The 22,964-nt window shown below is 42.4% G+C and overlaps 1 protein-coding gene across 1 annotated transcript in view; it reads right to left on the bottom strand.

Moving 5' to 3' along the window:
• The window catches only part of LOC126982358 (uncharacterized), a 69,535-nt gene extending 47,847 nt beyond the window's left edge, over window positions 1-21,688 (bottom strand). Inside the window, exon 1 of the mRNA XM_050834371.1 lies at window positions 20,937-21,688. Within this exon, the coding sequence (XP_050690328.1) occupies window positions 20,937-21,453 (517 nt within the window). The 5' untranslated portion in view covers window positions 21,454-21,688. The remainder of the gene's footprint in view (window positions 1-20,936) is intronic.
• Window positions 21,689-22,964: the final 1,276 nt, after the last annotated feature.

The following is a 22,964-nucleotide window of genomic DNA, read 5'->3' as shown; positions in this document are numbered from 1 at the left end:
TCTCTCTCTCTCTCTCTCTCTTTCCTCCTTCGTCTCAAATATCTCAATTAGACTTGTTTCCTCCCATCCCCTTGTTCTTCACGTCAACAAACCGATGCCCCTCTCTCTCTCTCTCTCTCTCTCTCTCTCTCTCTCTCTCTCTCTCTCTCTCTCTCTCTCTCTCTTCTTCCATTCTGTTCTTTTTCTTTAATTTCTACTTATTTTGATACTTCCAATTCCTTTTTTTCTTATATTTTTCGCTTCATATTTATTCCATTACTAAAAATATTTACATCCTTCACTTTTTTCTCATACTTATTCTTATCATATTTTATCTTTTCCTTTCTCTTGTTGTTTCCTTTCCTTTCTTCAATATATAAGTCGACTTCATAGTTTTATTTAGGTTATGAGGTAAATAATAAAGGGAATGGGCTAAGAAGGGAGAGCTTGTAATATGGGGAAGGGAAGACAGAGAAATATGGGTAAATCTCACCTAAGACTTTTGTAGCTTATAAATTCAATTATTTCTCTTTTCTCTGTATATTAGTCTAAATTATGAGGGAAATAGGAAATGCTCTAGGAAGGGAGAGCTTGTAATATGGGGAAGGTAGTGAAATGTGGCTTTACCTCACCTAAGACTTCTGCAACAGAGAAATTCACGCACACTTTTCATTTATTTGTATAGTATTTCAGCTCATGAAGTAAATTGCAAAAAGAATGGCCTAGGAAAGGAGAGCTTGTAATATGGGAAAGGGAAGGTAGTGAAATGTGGCTTGACCTCACCTAAGACTTCTTCAACCGAGAAATTCAGGCACACTTTTCATTTCTTTGTATACTATTTCAGCTTATGAGGTAAACAGTAAAAGGAATGGCCTTGGAAGGGAGAGCTTGTAATATGGGGAAGGGAAGGTAGTGAAATGTGGCTTGACCTCACCTTAGACTTTTGAAACCGAGAAATTTACACTCTTTTCATTTCTTCGTATATTGCTTTAGATTATGAAGAAAATAGTAGAAGGAATGGCCTAGGAAGGGAGAGCTTGTAATATGGGAAACATAAGGTAGTGAAATATGGCTGGACCTCAACTAAGACTTTTTGCAACCGATACATTCTCACAATATTGTTTTCTTTCTACGTTTAGTGTTTGAGGTAAATAATGAAGGTAGGAAGGGAGAGCTTGTAATATGTGAAAGGGAAGGTAGTGAAATGTGCTTAAATCTCTCCTAAGACTTTTGCAACCGATAAATTCTCATAACTATTCCTTTCTTTGTATATTATTTTAGTTTACGAGCTTAAGGAATGCACATCCGTTTTCACATTAGGTAGTTAAGCGTGGATAGACGTATCCGTAGACTTTTATAACCTAACATGCATCTTCATTTGTGAATTTATGTGTTTGATTAAAGTTTATTGTGGACATAGACACGAAATTACATGATAGTTATATGTTTGTTGATAATGCCGTAGATTTTCACGCCCTCAACACCTTTTCTTTTCTTTTATATATATATATATATATATATATATATATATATATATATATATATATATATATATATATATATATATATATATATATATATATATATATATATATATATATATATATATATATATATATATATATATATATATATATATATATATATATATATATATATATATATATATATATATATATATATATATATATATTTTTTTTACCTAAGGAAGAAAGGAATTGAAGAAAAAGTAGGAACGGAAGAAGGAAAAGAAAAGAAGAAAGAAGACAGGAAGAAGGAAAGTATTAAAAAGGAAAAGAAAGAAAAGAAGGAGAAAATTAGGAAAGAAAGGAGGTAGGAAATGTAAAGAAGAAAGAAGATTGAAAAGAAGAAAGAAAAAAAACAAGAAAAAAAGGAAAGCATTAAGGAAAAGGAAAAGCATGTGAGGATGGAAGAACATGAAAAGGGAAGGAAAAAGAGGAAAGCATTAAGAAGGAAAAGAAGGAAAAAGAAAAAAAATGAAGAAAGAGAGAAGGAAAGAGAGAAGGAAATAAGAGAAGAAAATAAATGAAGAAAAAGGGAAAGGAGGAAATAACGAAGGGACAGAATAATGTGTTTAATGCTTGACCAATTTTTCTTTTTAACTTCCACTTCTCTAACTATTTATTTTTCTTCCTCTCTTTTCTTCAGCTCTTTACATTTGTCTTGTTAGTTTTCTCTTTCTTCTTTTCTTTCTATTTTCATTTACTTCCTTGTTCCAATGTGTATTACTCCTCTTCTTCTCTTATTCTTTTTCTTTTTCTCTTTCCATCATTAAAATTTTCCTCCCTCCTTTTCTTCCTATATTCACTTTCTTTCTTGTCTATTTTTCTATTTCTTTTTCATTTTTCTTTTTTTCTTGTTTTTCCTTCATTTTCTTCAATATTTCTTCGTTAATTTGGTTTCCTATTTACATTTTATCAGTTTTTTCTTCTTCCTTTTCTTTCATCTTTATTGACACTTTTTCTATTCCTTCCATCCTTCTTTTCCTTCCTTCCTACCTTCCTTCCTTCATTCTTTCCTTATTTCCTCCTTTCCTCCATCCATCCCATTCACCTTCCGTACGAAAGAGGAATAGGGAAAACTGTGATAACTATTCTTCCTCCTCTTCCTCCTCCTCCTTTTCCGTTAAGAGAAAATGATGGAACACACAACAGGTAATAATTTTTTCTTCCTATTTCCTCTTTCGCGAATGAGGAATAAGGATAGACTACGATAACTAATTTTTTTTATTCTTTATTATTTTCAAACGATAAAGGAGAGAAAATGGAATCTCTCTCTCTCTCTCTCTCTTTCCCTCCTCTTTCCTCTCTCTTCTTTTGTTTTCTCCCTCTTACTCCTTCTCTTCTTCCTCCTCCTTTTTTTATTATTTTCTCTATCTTTTTTCTTCTTAACTCTGATATTCTCTAAGTAAATATTTGGATTATTTTGTTTATTTGTTCTTTCTCTTCCTTTCTCTCTTTCTCCTCCTTTCGCTTCCTTTCTCATCCTTTCTCTCTCTCAATCTAACTTTCCCTTTCTCTCTTCATGTATCTTTCATCTCTCTATTTTTTTCTTTCATCTTCTTCTTTTATCATATTTTATCTTACCTCCTTCTTTCTTCTCTGTATTTCTCTTATATTCTCCTTTATTGCCTGTTTCCCTATTCCTTCCTTTATCAAATCATTCACTCTTCCTCCTCCTCCCATTTTCTTTCTTTCCTTTCATTTCTTTTATCATATTTTCGCTTTTAATTCTTCTTTCTTATCTGTTTCTCTATTTTTTATTGTCTATTTCTGTATTTCTCACTTTTATTTAGTAGTTCTCTTTTCCCTCTTCTCCTCCTCCTCCTCCTCTTCTTCCTCTCTTCCTTTCTCTCCCTCTCATTACTCATTTCCCCTATTCCTTAATGCGTGTTATTAATTATTTCATTCTCCATTTATCTTCTCATTCACTGCAATATTGTATTTTCTTTTTCTCTTATTATCACATCCTGTTGCCATTCCCTTCCTTTATCACCCCTATGTCTGTTTCTCTCTTTCTCTCTCATTAGCAAGTCATTTTCCTCTTCCATGTTCGTTATCTCTTTATCACTTCGTTTCCCTATCTCCCTTTCTTTGTTCTCGCATCTCTTTGTTCTCCTTATCTCTCACTCTATCTCTGTCTCTCCGTATCTTTATCATCTCTCTGCCCTCCTTCCTTCCTTCCTTTATTCCTTCTTTCTTTATCTCCCTCATTTATCTCTGTGTCTATTAACGGTAGGTTGTTTTCCTCCCTTTCTCTTCTTCCTCCTTCTCCTCTTTCTCCTCCTCCTCCTTCTTCTTCTCTTATTTCTTTGTCTAATTATTGTTTGATTTCGTTTCTATTTCTTTCTTTCTTTGTTTTTTTCTTCTGTTTTAATTCTTTTCTATTCCTCTCTTTATTATCTCCTCTTCTCTGTCTCTTCTTTCTCTCTCTGTCTATCTTCTTTAATGTTCCTCTTTACCTTTGTCCTTTGTTATTTTTTCTATTCTTCTTTTATTGTTTTTCTTCTCTTCCCTTCTTCTCTTCTGACCTTTATCCTCTTCTCTCTCTCTCTCTCTCTCTCTCTCTCTCTCTCTCTCTCTCTCTCTCTCTCTCTCTCTCTCTCTCTCTCTCTCTCTCTCTCTCTCTCTCTCTCTCTCTCTCTCTCTCTCTCTTTAATTATCATAGCTCTTCTTTTTATCACCTCTTCTCTCTATCTACTAACCTTTCATCGCTTTCTCTCTCTCCTATCTTCCTCCATTATCTCTCTCTTCTTTATCTCTCTTCCTGTCTCTCCTCTCTTTTTCTCTCTCTCATATCTCTTTATCAAGGATGTTTTTTTTCCTATATTCTTTTTTCTTTTCTTCTGTCTTCGTTCTCTTTCTTCCCCCTTTTTCTCCTCTTATCAATTTTGTTTTCATCCACTTTACTTTGTTATTGTTTTTCTTTCCTGTTTCTTCTTTCTCTTTTCTTCTCGTCTCTTCTTTCTTCTTTCTCTTCTTTCTCTCTTTCTTTTCGTCCCCTTCTTGCTAGTTTTGTTTCCTCTCTCTCTCTCCCTATTCTCTTTCTCAATCATCTCTTTCCTTTCTATCTCTTCTTTCTAGTCTTTCTTTCTTTCTGTAATACTATCTCTCTCCATTATCTCTTTTCTCTTTCTTTCTTTCAACCTTTTTTCTCTCTCTTTCTCTCTTCCATTATCTTTCATTATCTCTATCTCATTTGACCTTTCCTCCCTTTTAATTTCCTATCTCTCTATCTCATTCCCCCTTTTTCATTATCTCTTCTCTTCTCTCTCTCTTCTCTCTATCTCTCTATCTCTCTCATCTTCGCCGCGGAGAAACATCAGGTTTGAGACGCGCTACTCGGCTCACGGTGTTATTTTTATCCGAGCCGAATACCGCCTCTTAAGGGCCCTTGTTAGGAGTGGCCCAGTGACGTCACTAACCACGAGGAGGAGGAGGAGGAGGAGGAGGAGGAGGAGGTCAGTAAAAGAAAAAAGAAAAAATGAGATGAATGAAAAAAAAATTTGGAAGAGAAGAGAAAGAAGAGGAAGAAGAGGAGAAAGAGAAGGAGAAGAAAGAGGAAGAGGAGGATGACGTAAGTAAAAGAAGAAACGGGAAGAAAAAATAAGAAAACGATGAATGAGAAAAGAATGAAAGATGATGATGATGATGATGAGGAAGAGGAGGAGGAGGAGAAAGAGGAGGGAGAGGAAGAGGAGGAGGAGGAAGATGATGAAGTAGAAGAATCAAGAAATAAAAAAAGGGAGAAAAAGGAGACGAAAACGAAGAGTAGAAGAAGAAGAAGAAGAAGAAGAAGAAGAAGAAGCGAAGGAAGAAAAAGATGAGAAGAAAAAATAAAACTGATGGAGATAATTATGAACAAAATCTCTCTCTCTCTCTCTCTCTCATGTAAGACCTCCCAATTACTTTCACCTGAGAGAGAGAGAGAGAGAGAGAGAGAGAGAGAGAGAGAGAGAGAGAGAGAGAGAGATTAAAAATATTTACTCCTACCTAACCTGACCCATCTCCTCCTCCTCCTCCTCCTCCTCCTCCTCCTCCTCCTATCTGCAAGGTGGAGATGGAAAAATAGGAGGAAGAAGGTGGAAGAAAATCAAGGAAATAAGAACATAAGAACGTAGGATGTTGGGGAGGATGAGGATGAGGGGGAGAAGGAAGAGGAAGGAGGATGAGGAGAAAGGGAGGGTGAGGTGTGAGAGGGAGGAACGGACGAGGAGAGGGAGGAGGAAGAGGGGGAAAGGGAAGGTGAGGGACAGGTGAGGGAGGGAGAGACGAACGAACATAAGAACATAAGAACGTAGGAGTCTGCAAGAGGCCGGTAGACCTGTACAAGGGTGCTCCTTTGAACCGAGGCTCCCGTGTATCTAACTCCACCTAACATCACTGTCCATGAATTTATCTAATATATTTTTGAATGTGACTTGTATTGGCATTCAACACATGACTGCTCAGCCTGTTCCACTCATCCACCACTCTGTTAGTAAACCAATTTTTGCCTATGTCCCTGTTGAATCTGAATTTATCCAGTTTAAACCCATTACTTCGTGTCCTACCCTGTTCTCTTACCAAAAGAACCTTATGAATATCTCCCTTATTAAAGCCCTTCATCCATCTATAAACCTCGATCATTAAACCTATCTCATGTTTTAGGCCACGAGTCATCCACTTAGGGTCATTGTTTTCTTTTATAAGTGTTCGCTGTGATATATGCTGTCCCTGCCCCTCTACTATTACGCTAACTAAATTACTGTAAGACATTTCTACCTGGTTCTCCTGGCTCTCCAACCCACAGTTCTGGCCCTCATGAATCCCTAAATTTTCCCAGTTTACCCCTTCAAGGTGTCTTCGAAGCCCCTCGTAATTTGCTCTCCTAAAATCTGGCACTAACACTGGGTTTGGTTCGCGGGTTACCGCCCAGTCTAAGATAAAACGAACCGGTCTGTGGTCACTATTTCCTAACTCTCCGCCCACCTCCAACTCACTTATCAAGTTTCTATAATGAGTTAGGACTAAGTCTAAAATGAGATATCCTCTGGTAGGCTCAGTAACTACCTGCTTAAGGAAATTATCTTGTATACCTTCAAGAAAATCCTCGGCTTCCAGGTCACCCACTAGGTCTTCCCAGTCTATATTCCTATAATTAAAGTCCCCCATTACGCAGACATTTTTACTCCTACTCGCCCTGCCAATTTCTTGTAGTAATATACTCGTGTCCTGCCTGTTAAGGTTGGGTGGCCTGTACAGAACTCCTAGAGTTAGTTTTTCTTTCCCTTTGTAAACGTCCACCCAAACTGATTCTGAATCCATGTTAGTTTTGACTGAATTGTTAACGGAACATTTAAGTGAGTCTGAAACATTCAAGTGAGTAACATTTAAGTGAGTAACATTTAAGTGAGTCTAAACATTTAAGTGAGGAAAAGGAGGAGGAGGAGGAGGAGGAGGAGGAGACAATACAGGTGAAGAGAAACTAAATGGAGGGAAAAGAGAGAGGGGAATAGGAGAGAAAACGTGATAAACAGATAATATATGAAAAAAAAGAAAACATTAAGAAAAAAAGAATGCAAAGAAGAAAGAAGAAGATGAAGAAAGAAGGATATGAAGACAGGAAGAAGGAAAGGAGTAGACGGGAAAAAAAGAAAAGAAGAAAGAAGAAATCGAAGGAAGAATGAAAGGAAGGAAAGGAAGAGAAAGAAAGAAAGAAAAAAGGAAGAAAAGGGAAAGAAAAAAAGAAGGTGGACAGGTAGAATAAAGATGAAAACAAAGGAAAACATGATGAAAAGAAGGAAGAGAAAGAAAGACAGCAAGAAATGAAGGAATGAAGGAAGGAAGGAAAAACAAGTAAATCAATAAGTATAAAGATTGGGAATAAGGAAAAACATGATATAAATAAGAAATAGAAGGGAAGAAAGAAGAAAAGAAAGAAAGGAAGGATGGAAAAGAGTAACAGACTGATAAAATAAAGATCGGAATAAAGGAAACAGGGAATAACGAAAGGGAAGAAGAGGAAGAAGGAAAAACAATAAAGTAGGAAAGGAAATAGAGGAAAGGGAATAAAGGAGGGAAGGAGGAACAGGTGGAAAGGTAAGTATTTAGGGGGTGACCTTTACACGTGACCTGACCTCGCTTGACCTTTACCTTAGTTTACCTGGGCAAGAGGTTATATTTACCCATGACTTCCCTTAATCAGATTCTGGGTCAAATTTCCCTCTCTCTGGTTACCTTGTTTTTTTGTTTTTCTTTCCTTTTTCCTGCTTCTCTTTCTCCTCCTCCTTTCTTTCTCTTCCTGTTTTCTTTTCTCCCAATTCCTGCTTTCTTTTCCTTTTTCCCTTTTTGGTCTTGTTTCCTTCCACTTCTTGTCTTGGTATATTTTTCTCTACTGTTTCCTCTCCTTTCTCTTCTCTCTCTCTTCAATCTGTTTCTTCTTTATCTTCCTTCTCCTCTTTCTCCTTTTCTCTTTTTCCTTCTCTTTCTTCCTTCCCTTCTTCCTTCTTCTTTCCTCTTCCCTTGTTTTAAGCTATTTTACCCATTTTTTAACTCCTCCTCCTCCTCCTCCTCCTCCTCTTCTTCTTCCTCCTCTTCCTTCTTTTCTCCTAATATCCTGTCCGTCTTTCATCCTTCTCCTCCTCCCTTCCTATATCCACTTCCTCCTCCTCCTCCTCCTCCTCCTCCTCTTCCTCCTCCTCCTCCTCCAACTCCTCCTCCTCCTCCTCCTCCTCCTTTCCAAAAATAGATTCCATACACTTGTCCCCCTTACCTTTCGTTCACCTCTCTCTCTCTCTCTCTCTCTCTCTCTCTCTCTCTCTCTCATCTTTGTCTCGTAATTCATTCACATTCTTTCTTTTTCAATTCCTTTCTTCCTTTCTTCATTCTTTCCTTTCTTATTCTTTCCATTCTACTTTCTTTCTTTCCTTCTTTCTTTTTTCTTTCTTCCCAATAATAGTAATAGTAGTAGTAGTAGTAGTAGTAATAGTAGTAGTAGTAGTAGTAGAGCACCTCTACCTTGCTAATTAATTAACCTTTACACTGAACAGGTGAAAAAGAGAGAGAGAGAGAGAGAGAGAGAGAGAGAGAGAGAGAGAGAGAGAGAGAGAGAGAGAGAGAATGATAGTAAGTTAGATAAGAGAAAAAGAAAAAGAAGAAAAGAATACAAAGAAAGAAAAAGAAAGAAGAATGAAAGAAAAGGAAGGATATGACAAAATAGGTAGGCAAGGTAAGGTAAGGGTAAGGTAAGAGCAAGGTAAGGAAGGAGATAGGTAAATCGGAAACATAGGTAGATCAACAGTAGATTAGTAGGTAAGTAGCAAGGTAAGGAAGGAGATAAAAGAAAGCTCGGTTAGTAGGTAAATGGGTAAGGAAGGAAGGCAGGCAGGTAAGGTAAATAAGGTAAGGTAAGTAAGGTAAGGTAAGTAAGGTAAGTATGGTAAATAGGTAAGTAGGTAAGGTAATTAAAGTAAGTACGGTAAGGTAAGTAAGGTAAGTTAAGATATGTAAGGTAAGGTAAGTAAGGTAAGGTAAGGTAAGTAAGGTAAGGTAAGTAAGGTAAGGTAAGGTAAGTAAGGTAAGGTAAGTAACGTAAGGTAAATAAGGTAAGGTAAGTAAGTAAGGTAAATAAGGTAAGGTAAGTAAGGTAAGGTAAGGTAAGTAAGGTAAGGTATATAAGTATGGTAAGGTAAGGTAAAGTAAGTAAGGTAAGGTAAATAAGGTAAGGTATATAAGGTAAGGTAAGTAAGTAAGGTAAATAAGGTAAGGTAAGTAAGTAAGGTAGGTAAGGTAAAGCTAGGTAAGTAAGATAAGTAGGGTAAGGTAAGTAAGGTAAGTACAAAGGTAAGGAAAGAATGAAAATAAAGGTAGCAGGTTAGTAGGTAAATGGATAAGGAAGGAAGGAAGGAAGGCAGGTAGGTAAGGCAGGTTAGTAACTTAAGTAGGGTAAGGTAAGTTGGGTAAGAGCAAAGGTAAGTAGGTTAGTGGGTAAATGGGTAAGGAAGGAAGGCAGCCAGGTAAGGTAAAGCAGGTAAGGTAAGGTAAGTAGGGTGAAGTAGGTAAGGTAAGTAAGGTAAGGTAAGTAAGTAGGGTAAGGTAAGTAAGGTAATAGCAAAGGTAAGTGGGTTAGCGGGTGAATGGGTGAGGGAGGAAGGCAGGTAAGGTAAGGTAAAGCAGGTAAGATAAGGTAAGTAGGGTGAAGTAAGTAAGGTAAGTAAGGTAAGAGCAAAGGTAAGTAGGTTAGTAGGTAAATGGGTAAGGAATGAAGGAAGGCAGTAGGTAAGACAGGTTAGTAGGGTAAGGTAAGTAAGGTAAGTAGGATAAGGTAAGTAAGGTAAGAGCAAAGGTAAGTAGGTTAGTGGGTAAATGGGTAAGGAAGGGAGGAAGGAAGGCAGGTAAGGTAAGGTAAGGAGGAAAGGTAAGAGAGAAGTGAGCGAGCGACTGAGTGAGGAAGAGAGAGAGAGAGAGAGAAGAGAGAGAGAGAGAGAGAGAGAGAGGAGAGACCGAGAGAGAGCAGAGAGAGAGAGAGAGAGAGAGAGAGAGAGAGAGAGAGAGAGAGAGAGAGAGAGAGAGAGAGGGCGGCGGCAAAGGCGGAGGTGGGGGCGGGCGAGGGTGGGGCCGGGGAAGTGAGCGCAGTCTAGTGAACGCAAACGAAGCATAATGAAAGGCGCCCCAAGAGTGTTCACGCGGGCGGTTTCGGACGGACCTGGTGCCGATGACGTCATTGGGAGGGGCGGCGTCCGAAGAGGGCGAGGCGGCGGCGAAATTGAGAGCACACGATAGAATAGAAGGCGGCGTCCGAAGAGGGTGATTTTGTGGGTTATTTTTAGGTCGTGAAGGTTAGGTTAGGTTTTTTTTTTTTTTCTGTCCGGCTATTATTACACCTACTACTACTACTACTACTACTACTACTACTACTACTACTACTACTACTACTACTACTGCTACTACTACTACTACTACTACTACTATTGTTTTCGTTTTTGTATTTTCTTCTCTTTTCTTCTTTATCTTCCTCCTCCTTCTTCTCCTCTTCTCTTCCTCTTTCTCTTTCTCTCTCTCTCGCTAGTGAAAGAAAGTGTGTGTGAGAGAGAGAGAGAGAGAGAGAGAGAGAGAGAGAGAGAGAGAGAGAGAGAGAGAGAGAGAGAGAGAAATTGTGTTTTACGAATTAAGGAAAATAGAATAGAGTGACGTTTTTGTCCCTCCTCCTCCTCCTCCTCCTCCTCCACTACACCGCACCACACCCTCAAGCCTGGACCACTAACCATCCTCCTCCTCCTCCTCCTCCTCCTCCTCCTCCTCCTCCTCCTTCTATCTTTAGCCACGTCACTCCTTTTTCTCTGTATACTTTCCTTTCGCTTCTTGACAAAAAATAAGAGAAAAAAAAGAAAAAGGAGAAATATTGATAGAAAAGAAGATGGAAGGAAATGTATAAATAGCGAAGCCGCTGACCTCGACTTGGCCACACGCACGCACGCACGCACGCACATTACGAAGGAAGGAAGGAAGGGACAAAATGGGAGAAGGGAAAGGAGGAGGAAGAGAGGAATGGAGAGACAGACAGGAGGGATGGAAGGAAGGAAGGAAGGAAGGGAGAGACAGACAGGAAGCAAGAAAGGAAGGAAGGAAGGAAGGGAGAGACAGACAGGAAGCAAGAAAGGAAGGAAGGAAGGAAGAAAAAATAAAGATCACAGCAAATAAGAAATAAAGAAAGAAAAACCAAAGGAGAAGAAATAGGAAAAAGAAGTAAAGGAGAAAGGAACAGAGGAAGAAAGGAACAAAGAAAGGAAGAAAGGAGAAGAGAGAAGAAAAAATAAAAGGAAGACAGAAGAGAAAGAATGAAATCAAAAAGAAAAACAAAATGAAAAGGATGATGAACGAAGAAGAAGGAAGAGAAAGAAGGTACGAACGAAGGAATGAAGGAAGGAGGAAGAAAACAAGAAAAACGATCAGAAAAAAGAGAAAAATGAAAAGTAAGATAAAAATGATAAAGGGATAAGAAAGGATGAGAGAGAGAGAGAGAGAGAGAGAGAGAGAGAGAGAGAGAGAGAATTATTTTATTTTGTATAGCTTTCAATCTTTAATTCTTCAATCTCCTCCTCCTCCTCCTCCTCCTCCTCCTCCTCCTCCTCCTCCTCCTCATAACCTTCCAGTTCCTATATCTTTCCTCTCCTCCTCCTCCTCCTCCTCCTCCTCCTCCTCCTCTTCCTCCTCTTCTCCATTAGTATCATCTCCGTGAAACACCATCATTTCCTCTCTCTCTCTCTCTCACTCTCTCTCTCTCTCTCTCTCTCTCTCTCTTACTAACGAAGAGAGAAGAGAGAGAGAGAGAGAGTTGGACTGCATCAAACTTTCCCTACAACTTTTAAAAATAACATTATAGAAAAAAGTTAGACAAGAGGAGAGTGATTTGGGGTCAATGCGAGAGAGAGAGATTCTTATTTTTCTCATTATTATTTTTCTCTTGTTATTTTTATCGCGTTGAAAGCACTGCGCCATAGTCTCTCTCTCTTTTTTTATTTAAACATATTTCTACAAAAAAGGAGGCTGAAAATTACACTTTTTTGGTATAACTATTTTAAGAGCCTGTGTATGGGACAAAATGAATTGTCGACTGTTGGCACATTCAACACATACAAATACAAAATACGGAAAAGAAAGAAAACATTTAAAAACAATTTGTAATATTGTCAGTTTTTCACTTTATATTTACACCACTCTCTCTCTCTCTCTCTCTCTCTCTCTCTCTCTCTCTCTCTCTCTCTCTCTCTCTCTCTCTCTCGCCACAGCAAACAAAAGACAGTCGGAGTTCAGTACGATCCGATCCTTCTCTCGGGAGTGGTAAAAGGGATTCGGCTGTCTATTGTCCTCCTCGATCCCTTGTGTGTGTGTACTTCTGATGGCTCTATCTTTGAGTCTAATGTTTTTGTTTGTCTGGTTTTTCTTATCTATTGTTTTCTTTATTTTGTTTTCGATTTTCATTTCTCTATCGATTTCTTTTTTTTTCTTCTCGTTTGTGTTGTTTTTTTTTGCTTTTTTGTCTTCGTCTAGTTTTTTTTTTCTGTTGTTTTTTTGACTTTATTTTTCTTTATTTTCTTTTCCTCTTTTCTTTTTTTTCGATTTGTGTTTTATTCTTTTTTTAATCTATTTTCTTTTCTCTTCTATTAGTCTATCTCGTTGTTTTTTTTATTTCTTTGTTTTCTCTCTTCTATTTCATTATTATCTATTTTTGATTCCTTGTTAAACTTTTTCCTCGTTTAGTATTTTTTTTCATTTTCTTCCTTCTTCTTTTCCTTCTTGATTATAATGTTATATTTTTCTAAAGTTTTAAGAGCAAGGAAAAGCCATGACCTGCTCTCTCTCTCTCTCTCTCTCTCTCTCTCTCTGTTACTAATTCCTTTTACGCAATTTATGGAACGTTGGATGAAAACGCACAAGAGGAGGAGGAGGAGGAGGAGGAGGCTTTTGTCCTTTGAGGGAAGAGACGATTCATTATTTACAAGCCACTCCTGCTTCTCTCTCTCTCTCTCTCTCTCTCTCTCTCTCTCTCTCTCTCTCTCTCTCTCTCTCTCTCTCTCTCTCTCTCTCTCTCTCTCTCTCTCTCTCTCTCTCTCTCTCTCTCTCTCTCTCTCTCGTCAAAATATTTACCTGTAATTGACACTCAGGTGATTGATTCCAGGTGTCCACAAATTTTCGTTCACATTCTTCCTTATTCATTTTATTTTTCTACTTTATTTTCTTCTACTTTTTTATTTCATTTTGTTGGGTTATGATTATTTTATCATTATTTTTTTGTTGTTGTTGAAAAGAAAATTTTTATCTGATTTTCTTTCTTTTCTTCTTCGTTTTCTTCGTCCTCTTCCCTTCTTCTCCTTTACTCTTTTCTCTTTTCGCGTAGGAAGGAGAAGGAAAAAGGAGACATTATAGAAGGAGGGAGGGAAGGAAGGAGGAAAAATGGAGGAGAGAGAGAGAGAGAGAGAGAGAGAGAGAGAGAGAGAGAGAGAGAGAGAGAGAGAGAGAGAGAGAGAGAGAGAAAATAAAGAAAATAAATGAATAAAAAGGAAAAAATAGAAAAAAAAGAAAAAGAAAACTACAAAACAAAAAGAAATAAAAGGAAAATAACAAAAGAAAGAAAAATGAAAGAAAACAAAACGAGAGAATAGAAAGAAAACGGGGTGACACCTAACGGAAGAAAACGGGGTAGGGGGGTGCTGTAAGGGGGTACTTAGGTGTAGTTAGTATGTTGTTATGGTTATGAAAGCTGACGTGAAAAGGGGCTGTTTGGAGGGCTGGCGGACGACGAGGAGGAGGAGGAGGAGGAGGAGGAGGAGGAGGAGGAGGAGGAGGAGGAGGAGGAGGAGGAGGAGGAGGAGGAGTAAAGGAGGGGAAGGGCATAGTAAGGTTAAGTGGAAAGATGAGAAGAGAAGAAAAAAAAGGAGGAGGAGGGTAAAGAGAGAAAAGAAGGGAAGGGAAGGGAAGGGAAGGAGGTGAAGAGGAAGGGAGACAAAGATATGGGAAGGAGGGGGAAGAAGGGAAGGGAGAAGGAAATGAACTGGACTGGAAGGGAAGGGAAGGGAAGGGAGAGGAAAAGATGGGAAGGCTAGGGAAGGGAAGGGAAAGAAAGGGAGGGGAAGGGAAGGGAAGGAGAAATAAAGAGAAGGGAAGAAACAGCATGAGAAGTAAAGGGGAGAAGATGAAGGAAGAAAAGGGAAGAAAGGACAAAGAAAGAATAAGGAGAAGAAAGAAAGGGAACCAAAGGGAAGATAAGAAGGGAGATGAGAGAGAGAGAGAGAGAGAGAGAGAGAGAGAGCGAGAGAGAGGAGGAGGAAGGGAGGAAGGAAGGGAGGGAGGAGGATGAGTGAAGAGAAGGAAGATGAAAGGATGATCAAACGAAGGAGAAGAAAGGAAGGAAGGAAGGAAGGAAGGGGGCGATCAAGGTAATAATAAAAGGAAGAAGGAGAGAAAAAGAAGAAAAAAGAAAGGATAGAAAGATAAATAGAAGGATAACACATAAATAAAGACTAAAGGAAAGGAAGGAAAGGAAAGGAGAAGAAAGACATAGAAAAGAAAACGAGAAGAAAACAAAAAGGAAAATATTTAATGAAGGAAAAAAAGTAAATGAATAACGAGAGACATGATAGTAAATTAAAGGAGGAGGAGGAGGAAGAGGAGGAAGAAGAAGAGGAAGAAGAGTTAGGGTACGAATAGAAGGAGGATGAAGAGGAGGAGGAGAAAGAGAAGGAGGAGGCGAAAGAACTGTGAGGAAATAAAGAAGAGAAAGAAGAAGAAAGAAGAGAAAGAAGAAAGAAGAGAAAGAAGAGGAAGAAGATGATGAGAAAGAAAATAAGAAGAAAGAATGAGAAAAAAATGAAAACAAAGAAGAAGAAGAAGAAGAAGGAAGAACAAGACGACGAAGAAGAAGAAGAAGAAGAAGAAGAAGCAGAAGAAGACGAAGACGAAGAAGAAGAAAAAGAAGAAGAAGAAGTAGAAGAAGCAGAAGACGAAGAAGAAAAAGGAAAAAATAAAATAATAAAACTGCAAGATAATTTAAGGTAAGGCAAAGTAAGGTAAGGTAAGGTAAGGTGAGGTAAGGTGAGGTAAGGGGACAGGTTAATGAGGTGCTCAGGTCCTTATGGGTGCAGTAACGCGCCCCCCACATTGATAAAACTCGCCGCTGATTGATTAAGGGAAAGGTGACGGGCGAACAGGTAAAGGGGACAGGTGGGATGGGAGCAATTAACCTCTGCCCACCTGGACGCTTGAACAGGTGGGAAAATTAAGAGCGAAAGTGATTTGTAAGGTGTGTGTGTGTGTGTGTGTGTGTGTGTGTGTGTGTGTGTTTATCAGTAATGGAAGAGGAGGAATAGGAGGAACGACATTGAGAAGAGGAAGAGGAGGAAGAGGAGAGAAAGGAGAAAGAGGAAGAGGAAGAAAAGGAAAAAGAACAGTAAGAGAGAAAGAGGAGGAAGAGGAGAAACAAAAGTAAGAAGAGGAAGAGGAGGAAGAGGAGGAGGAATAGAAAAAGAAGAGGAGGAATAGGAGGAGTTAGAATAGAAAGAAGAGGAGGAGGAAGAGGATGATAAAGAAGAAAATAGAGAGGCGGAGGAAATAAATGTTGGAATACGAGACAAAAGTTAAGAAAAAGTATAAGATGAAAGATAAAGAAAGAAAAGAGAAGAAGAAAATGATTATAACAAAGATAATAATAATAATAATAATAATAATAATAATAATAATAATAATAATAATAATAATAATAATAATAATAATAATAATAATAAAAATAATAATGATAATAATAATAATAACAATAGGATGACATTATTTTCTTCTCTTGACAAAACGAAGAAAAGAAGAAGAAAAAACAAGACAAACAAGAAGACAAAAACCACTAATTTCAGCACACACACACACACACACACACACACACACACACACACACACACACACACACACACACGACGAAGAAAACAACAACAAAAAAAATCAGACAACTTTTCACCAATAACCTTCGTCGCCCTCCTCCTCCTCCTCCTCCTCCTCCTCCTCCTCCTCTTCCCCATCTCACCTTTACCAGTTCCTAAATTAACCTGACCACTCCCTTCTTCCTCCTCCTCCTCCTCCTCCTCCTCCTCCTCCTCCTCCTCCAATATTGCTCGTGAGGACAAGGTCGGTGTCCCTAAAATTGTCCTCCTTTTCCTCTTTATGGGAGAAGGGAGGAAAATTAAGAGAGGAGAGGAAAGGAGGGAAAGAGGAGGAGAGAAGAGGGAGATGGAGGAAAAAGTGAAGGGAAGGAGGAGAATATGGAGGAAAAGAGGAGGAGGGAAGGGAAAGGAAACGGAGGAAAAGGAGGAAAGAGGAGGAAGAGAAGAGAGAGAGGAGGAGGAGGAGGAAAGGAGAGAAAGAAATGAAGAGGGGGAAGAAAATGATGGGAAGGAAGGAGAATAAGAATGAGGAGAGAGAAGGGAAGGAAAAAGGAAGGATAAAGGAAAAAGAAGGAGTGAAGAGGGAAAGGAAGGGAATGGGAAAAATACGAGGAGAAAACGGGAGAGGAGGAAAAGAAGGGAAGGAAAAAAATAAATGAGAAAAGATAAATGAGAAAAAAAGAGAAGAGGAAAAGAGAGAAAGAAAGTGGAAGAGAGAAAGAGAAGAAAGACGTGAGAGGAAGAGGGAAGAAGGGAGGAGGGAGATAAAGAGGGAGAATAAAAAAACAAAGAAAGGAAGGAGAGGAAAGGAAGAAAAAGAAATGACGAAGAAAGGGAAATGAAAAGAAGAGAAAGGAGAGTAATGGAAGATGATTGAGACGAAAGAAAGGAAATGGAGGAAAAGGAATAAACGGGGAGAGAAAACAGGGGATAAAAGGAGGGAGATAAATATAAGAAGAGGAGAGAAAGAGGGGAGGAAGAAAATAGGAGATAGAGAGAGAAAGAAATGAAGGAGAGAAGAGAAAGGTAGAGAGGAGAGAAATGGAGAATAACCCCTACTTTCTCTCTCTCTCTCTCTCTCTCTCTCTCTCACACACAAACTTTGCCCCATTTAAGAAGACAGACCGACTCTTTGTGTACCTAATTTTGTAGAGCACCTCCTCCTCCTCCTCCTCCTCCTCTTCCTCCTCCTCCTCCCCCATCCTTCTCCTCCTCCTCATCCTATCTCTTTCTGTGTGTGTGTGTGTGTGTGTGTGTGTGTGTGTGTGTGTGTGTGTGTGTGTGTGTGTGTGTGTGTGTGTGTGTGTGTGTGTGTGTGTGTGTGTGTGTGTAATTGTTTTTCTTTACCCTTGTTTTCTAAATAACAATTGTAAGTAGTAGTAGTAGTAGTAGTAGTAGATGTATAAATATAAGTATGAGTAGTAGTAGTAGTAGTAGTAGTAGTAGTAGTAGTAGTAGTAGTAGTAGTAGTAGTAGTAGTAGTAGTAGTAGTAGTAGTAGTAGTAGTAGATGTATAAGTAGTAGTAGTAGTAGTAGTAGTAGTAGTAGTAGTAGTAGTAGATGTATAAGTATAAGTATGAGTAGTAGTAGTAGTAGTAGTAGTAGTAGTAAAGTAGTAATGTTTGTTCCTATACTATTAATCCTAATCCCTTACACTTAATATCTCTCTCTCTCTCTCTCTCTCTCTCTCAGTGACATCAATGCGACACAGATGAAAAACACAAACACAGAAACACACACACACACACACACACACACACACACACACACACACACACGCACAGATTGAAAGAACTACTCCACTTTAGTTCTTCTCTCTTCTTCCTTTTCTTCTCCTCCCTTCTCTACCCTTCCTTTCTCTTTCCTTCTCTTCTCTTCTTTCTTTCCCTTCCTTCCCTTCACATTAGTCTTTCTCTTTTATTTCCTTCGCTACGTTTTTCTTCCCCGTGTCTAACTTCTCCTTCTCTTACCTATTCTTCTCTTCCTTCCTTTCACTTTATTCCTTTCCTTTCCTTCTCTCCTTGTTCTTTCCTTTCCCTCTCTACTCCTCTTCTTTCCTTTCCTTTCCTTCTTTTCCCTTTCCTTCCCTTATCTTCCCTTGCTTGACTTTCCCTTTCCTTCACAACTTCTTCCTTTCCTTTCCTTCCCTCCCCTTCTCTGCACTCTCCTTCCCTTCTTTCCTTTCTCTTCCCTTTCCTTCCTCCTTTTCTTTACATAAACAAACAGACAGACAGACACACGCAGACAGACAGACGGTTTACCCACCATTACTCCTCCTCCTCCTCCTCCTCCTCCTCCTCCTCCTCCTCCTCCTCCCAGTTAGATTCTTCCTTTCAAATTCTTCCATCTAGAGAGAGACACAGAATGAGACAATTTATCCTTCTTCTCCTCCTCCTCCTCCTCTTCCTCCTCTTCCTCCTCCCGCGAGAGATGAAAGAGAAGAAAATAGAGAAGATCCAAGACTCACCTTAATTGGGAGGTAAAGATTTTCAGGTGCAAAAAAAAAGTGTAAAAAAAACATTTCTTAAAGCAACTCACCCAATATTTTTTTTATAATCGACGGAAATAGGAAGGAAAGTTCGGGAAAGGAAGAGAAGGAGGATGAGGAGGAGGAAGAGGAGGAGGAAGAGGAAAAGGAGAAGGAGGAGGAAGAGGAGGAGGAGGAGAGAAGAGAGAGGATGTGAAAGGGATGGGATAGGAAAGGATGTAGAAAGGAGGAGAAGAGGAAGGAGGAAGAGAAAGGGGATAGGAGGAGGAAGAGGAAGATGAGGAAGAGGAGGAGGAGGAAGGGGAAGAGATGGGTGAAAAGTGAAGAGAATGAAGATGATTATGAGGAGGAGAAGAAATGGGGAGGAGGAGGAGGAGGAAGAAAAGGAAAGGAGAGGAAGAAAAGGAAGAAAAAATAAGGTAACATATTTTTCTATTTTCCAATTTCCTTTGATGTCATTTTCCGCTTTTACGTAATCTCAATCTCTCTCTCTCTCTCTCTCTCTCTCTCTCTCTCTCTCTCTCTCTCTCTCTCTCTCTCTCTCTCTCTCTCTTATAACAACACGTTCCCTTTCCTCCCTTTCCTTTCCTTCTCTCATTCGGTTCTATGGGAGAGAAAAGATAACACACAGCCTCCTCCTCCTCCTCCTCCTCCTCCTCCTCTTCCTCCTCTCCTTCAGGTGGCTTTTGGCTCTTTGCCCGCGAATCGCCATCCAAATTTAGCCGTGCCAGTCGTAGGAGGGCGGAGAAAGCTATGTTACAGGCGCCGGGGCTTCCCTCACGGCGAGTTCCCCGATGGAGTGGCCCTCAGCCCTGCTACAGAGCACTCGAGGGGCCGCGAGGGAAGTGACGTGCTGTGTGTTGACGGATAAGTGCATTGTGGGACTGGTGTTAGAGGTGGGGAGATGCCGGAATCGGAAAAGTCTTAGGAGTTCTGTTGCCAGGTTTCACTTACTATGGTGGTAGGGAGCAAGAGAGAGAGAGAGAGAGAGAACGAGGGAGGTGGTGGTGGTGAGTTAGCCAAGAGGAGGAAGAGAAGGGGAGGAAATGAGAAAGGAAGGAGATGATGAAGGACAGACAGAGAGGGAGGATAAAAAGTAAAAAGAAGGGTAGGGAGGAAAGAACTGAGAGGAGATTGTGCAGAAGAGAGAAAAAGAGGAGGGGAGAAGAGAAGGGGAAAGAAAGGGAGGAAGAGATGATGAAGAGACAGAGAGGGAGAAAGAGGGAGAGAGTAAAAAGAAGAAGGATAGAGATGAAAGAATTGATGGAGTGGAAGGGAGAAGAAATAAGATAATGGAAAGATGAGAAAGGGGAGGAAAGATGATGAAGGAGGGAAGAGGGAGAGAGTGAAAACGAGAGGCAAGGAGAGGAAGGAAGAGAATGGAAGGATGAGAAGGGAGTAGAAGGGAAGAAGATGAAGGAAATGAGGGGAAGAAAAATGGAAATAGAAAGGAAAGTAAGAGAAGAGAAAGGGGAGAAGGAAAGGAAGGAGAAGAAGAAATGACGAGGTAAAGAAGGGGAAGAGAAAGAAGAGGAGGAAGAAAAAGAGAATATAGAAGAGAAGAGAGAGGAGAGAAGGGGAGATGATTGAAATAGAAGGAAGAAAATGGAGGAGGGGAGGGGAGGAAAAGGGTGAGAGGTGAAGTGGAGGAGGGGGAGGAAAGGTGAAAGGGGAGGAGGGGAGAGGAGAGAAGGGAGAAGGAGGAGGAGGAGGAGGAGGGGAAGAGAAGGTTAGCACAAGGATAGGACGGCAGGGAAGGGGAGGGAAGGGGAAGGGGAAGGGGAAGGAAGAGAAGGGGCGGGTGAGGGGAAGGGAATGACGTCAGCGAAGGGATGGAATGGGCCCGTCACACGATCCCACTTCTTGCGTAATGATCAACAACCAGGGGGGGCGGGGGGGAGGGGGGCCAGGGAGGAGGGGAGGGGTTGTTCGTGTTCTGGCGTGGGGTGGGGTTTGCGGGGAGGGTGTGTTGGGTGCGTGGTGTGTGTGTGTGTGTGTGTGTGTGTGTGTGTGTGTGTGTGTGTGTGTGTGTCGCCGTGTGTGTCTTCAGGTGTTGGTGTTCTGGGTGCCTGGCGGGTGACGCACCACAGACACTCACACAGACACTCTTCCCAGACACAGACACATCCTCAGCCTCTCCACAGCCACATCCACAGCCTCCACACAGCCTCATCCACAGCCTCCACATAACCCCATCCACATCCTCCAGACACCCACATCCAGGGTCTCCACACAGCCACATCCACAGCCTCCACACAGCCACATCCACAGCCTCCACACAGCCCCATCCACAGCCTCCACACAGCCACATCCACAGCCTCCACACAGCCACATCCAGGGTCTCCACACAGCCACATCCACATCCACAGCCAAGCCACGAGCGCTCCGCGGCCGCAGGCACGGCGCCCCGGTGCTGGCGGAGGCCGTGACGTCAGCCACACATGCACAGTCCACTCCTGCCCCGGGCGGGCGCGGGGCCGGCGGTGGTCCTGGCCGGGGGACGGGGGCGGAAGGGGGAGCAAGGAAGCAAAGAGTTGGACTCACCGATGCGGGGGACGTCGTAGGGCCGCGGGCCGGAGCGGGCGTGCCGCAGGTAGCTGGAGGCTATGGAGGCTCCCACCTGCTGGAGGCCGGCGGCCACGGCCTCCTCCTGACCCTCGCCCGCCCCGCCGCTCACTGGGGCGTCACTGGGCGGCCCCCTCTTGGACCACGCTCGCCGCCCCTCCTCCATCTCCTCCACGGCGTCTTCGGGCAGCGCCGGCTGCTGCTGCTGCTCGGCGGGCTGCTGCCCCTGCTGGCCGCGGAAGGGCAAGCCGCCCTGCACGTCGGGGGCCACATGCTGCAGGCGGAAGGGGCGGGAGAACTCTAGCAGAGCCTCGGCGGGCAGCGCGGGTATCTGCGGCGAGTGCGGGGCGGGCGGGTGGGAGGTGAGGGCCCTGGCCCGCCGCACCAGGGTGAGCAGGGTCTGGCGGGAGCGCTGGTGGCCACTGGGGGACGCGAGGCACGGATCACACGCGCACGCCACAGCCAAGAGCCAGAGGACCAGGCCACTGCTCTGCATGGTACGCGCCGGGCGAGCTGGCGGCCAACACTGCACTGTCCCCGGCCGCTGCACTGGCTCCCGACCCGCCGAGGCCGCTCGGCGCGCAGCTTACTGCTCCACGCCCGCACGCGCCGTGCGCCGCCGCCGCCGCCGCCGCCGCCGCCGCCAAGCACCCGGCAGCCTGGTCCACACACTCGGGGCCCAACACGGCGGCCACGACACCCGGCCAGCGGCCACGACCACCGCCGCCACCACCACCACCACACCCACGGCAGGCACCCCGGGGGGCCGCGCCCCCTGGCCCACGTTGGCGCCAGCCTCGCCCCCTCCATTCATTCAGTGGGCCGCCGCCACCCACGCACGGCCCTCCGCCCCGCCCCCGCCCCCGCCCCCGCCGCCGCCGCCCCGCGTGCCGCTCACCACCTCCTGAATGGCGCCTCGCGGGCCACCAGGACCTCCACCCCCCGCCCCCCTCTGATGTGTGTGTATGTGGCCCAGGGGGCACCACTCCCCCCGGACCAAGGATCACTCTTTGGCGACGGCGACATCCACTACCACACCCACGCCACACCCACGCCACACCATACCCACGTCACACCACACCCACACCCCGCCCCGCCCCGCCCCGCCTCGCACATCACACGTGAATGCTTCTTTCCCCCCCGCCCCCCTCCCTTCATTGGTCCTCTTCCACCCCTTCCCCGCCAGGCCCGGGCCGGCCACTCCTTCCCATTCACCTCGCTGCGGCCCCGCCCACACACCCGCCTCAAGGACACCCGCCCGCCGCCCCTGAAGCCAAAGACAGCAAAGACACGGCCCCGCGAAGCCCCACGCACACACACACACACACACACTCTCTCTCTCCACAAAAAGATATCAAAACAACAACAATCAGAGGACGTGAAAAGAAAAAGAAAACAACAGCAACATCGCCGGTCAAAAATAACCAAAAAAAAAAAAATTTAAGCAATCATATCACTCAGGAGCAAAACTGTACAAGTCTTTATTTATGACAATCTCTCTCTCTCTCTCTCTCTCTCTCTCTCTCTCTCTCTCTCTCTCTCTCTCTCTCTCTCTCTCTCTCTCTCTCTCTCTCTCTCTCTCTCTCTCTCTCTCTCTCTCTCTCTCTCTCTCTCTCTCTCTCTCTCTCTCTCTCGGGTGTCTTAAGAGATGTGTTTCAAAGTTATGAATATTAATATGAAACTGAATGACAATAGGAAGAAGAAGAAGAAGAAGAGGAGAAGGAGGAAGAGGAAGAGGAGGAGGAGGAGGAGCAGGAGGAGAAGAGGGGGGCGTGGTCAATGCGTGGGTGTGTGAGTTAGTTTGTTTGTGATTATCTTTAGATGCTGAAAGATAGATAGATAGATAGAGAGAGAGAGAGAGAGAGAGAGAGAGAGAGAGAGAGAGAGAGAGAGTATTATGTAATGCGATCAAATTTTCAAAAGGTGTATAAAGACGTTGTTTATTCACTGGTGACTTGATAAAAAACAACAACCCAAAAAACAAGAACGAGAAGAACAAGAAATAAT

This window comes from Eriocheir sinensis, chromosome 50 (assembly GCF_024679095.1).
Source record: "Eriocheir sinensis breed Jianghai 21 chromosome 50, ASM2467909v1, whole genome shotgun sequence".
Taxonomy (NCBI): domain Eukaryota; kingdom Metazoa; phylum Arthropoda; class Malacostraca; order Decapoda; family Varunidae; genus Eriocheir; species Eriocheir sinensis.
Note: the sequence above shows the minus strand (reverse complement) of the source record. Positions and strands in the feature narration are given on the sequence as shown.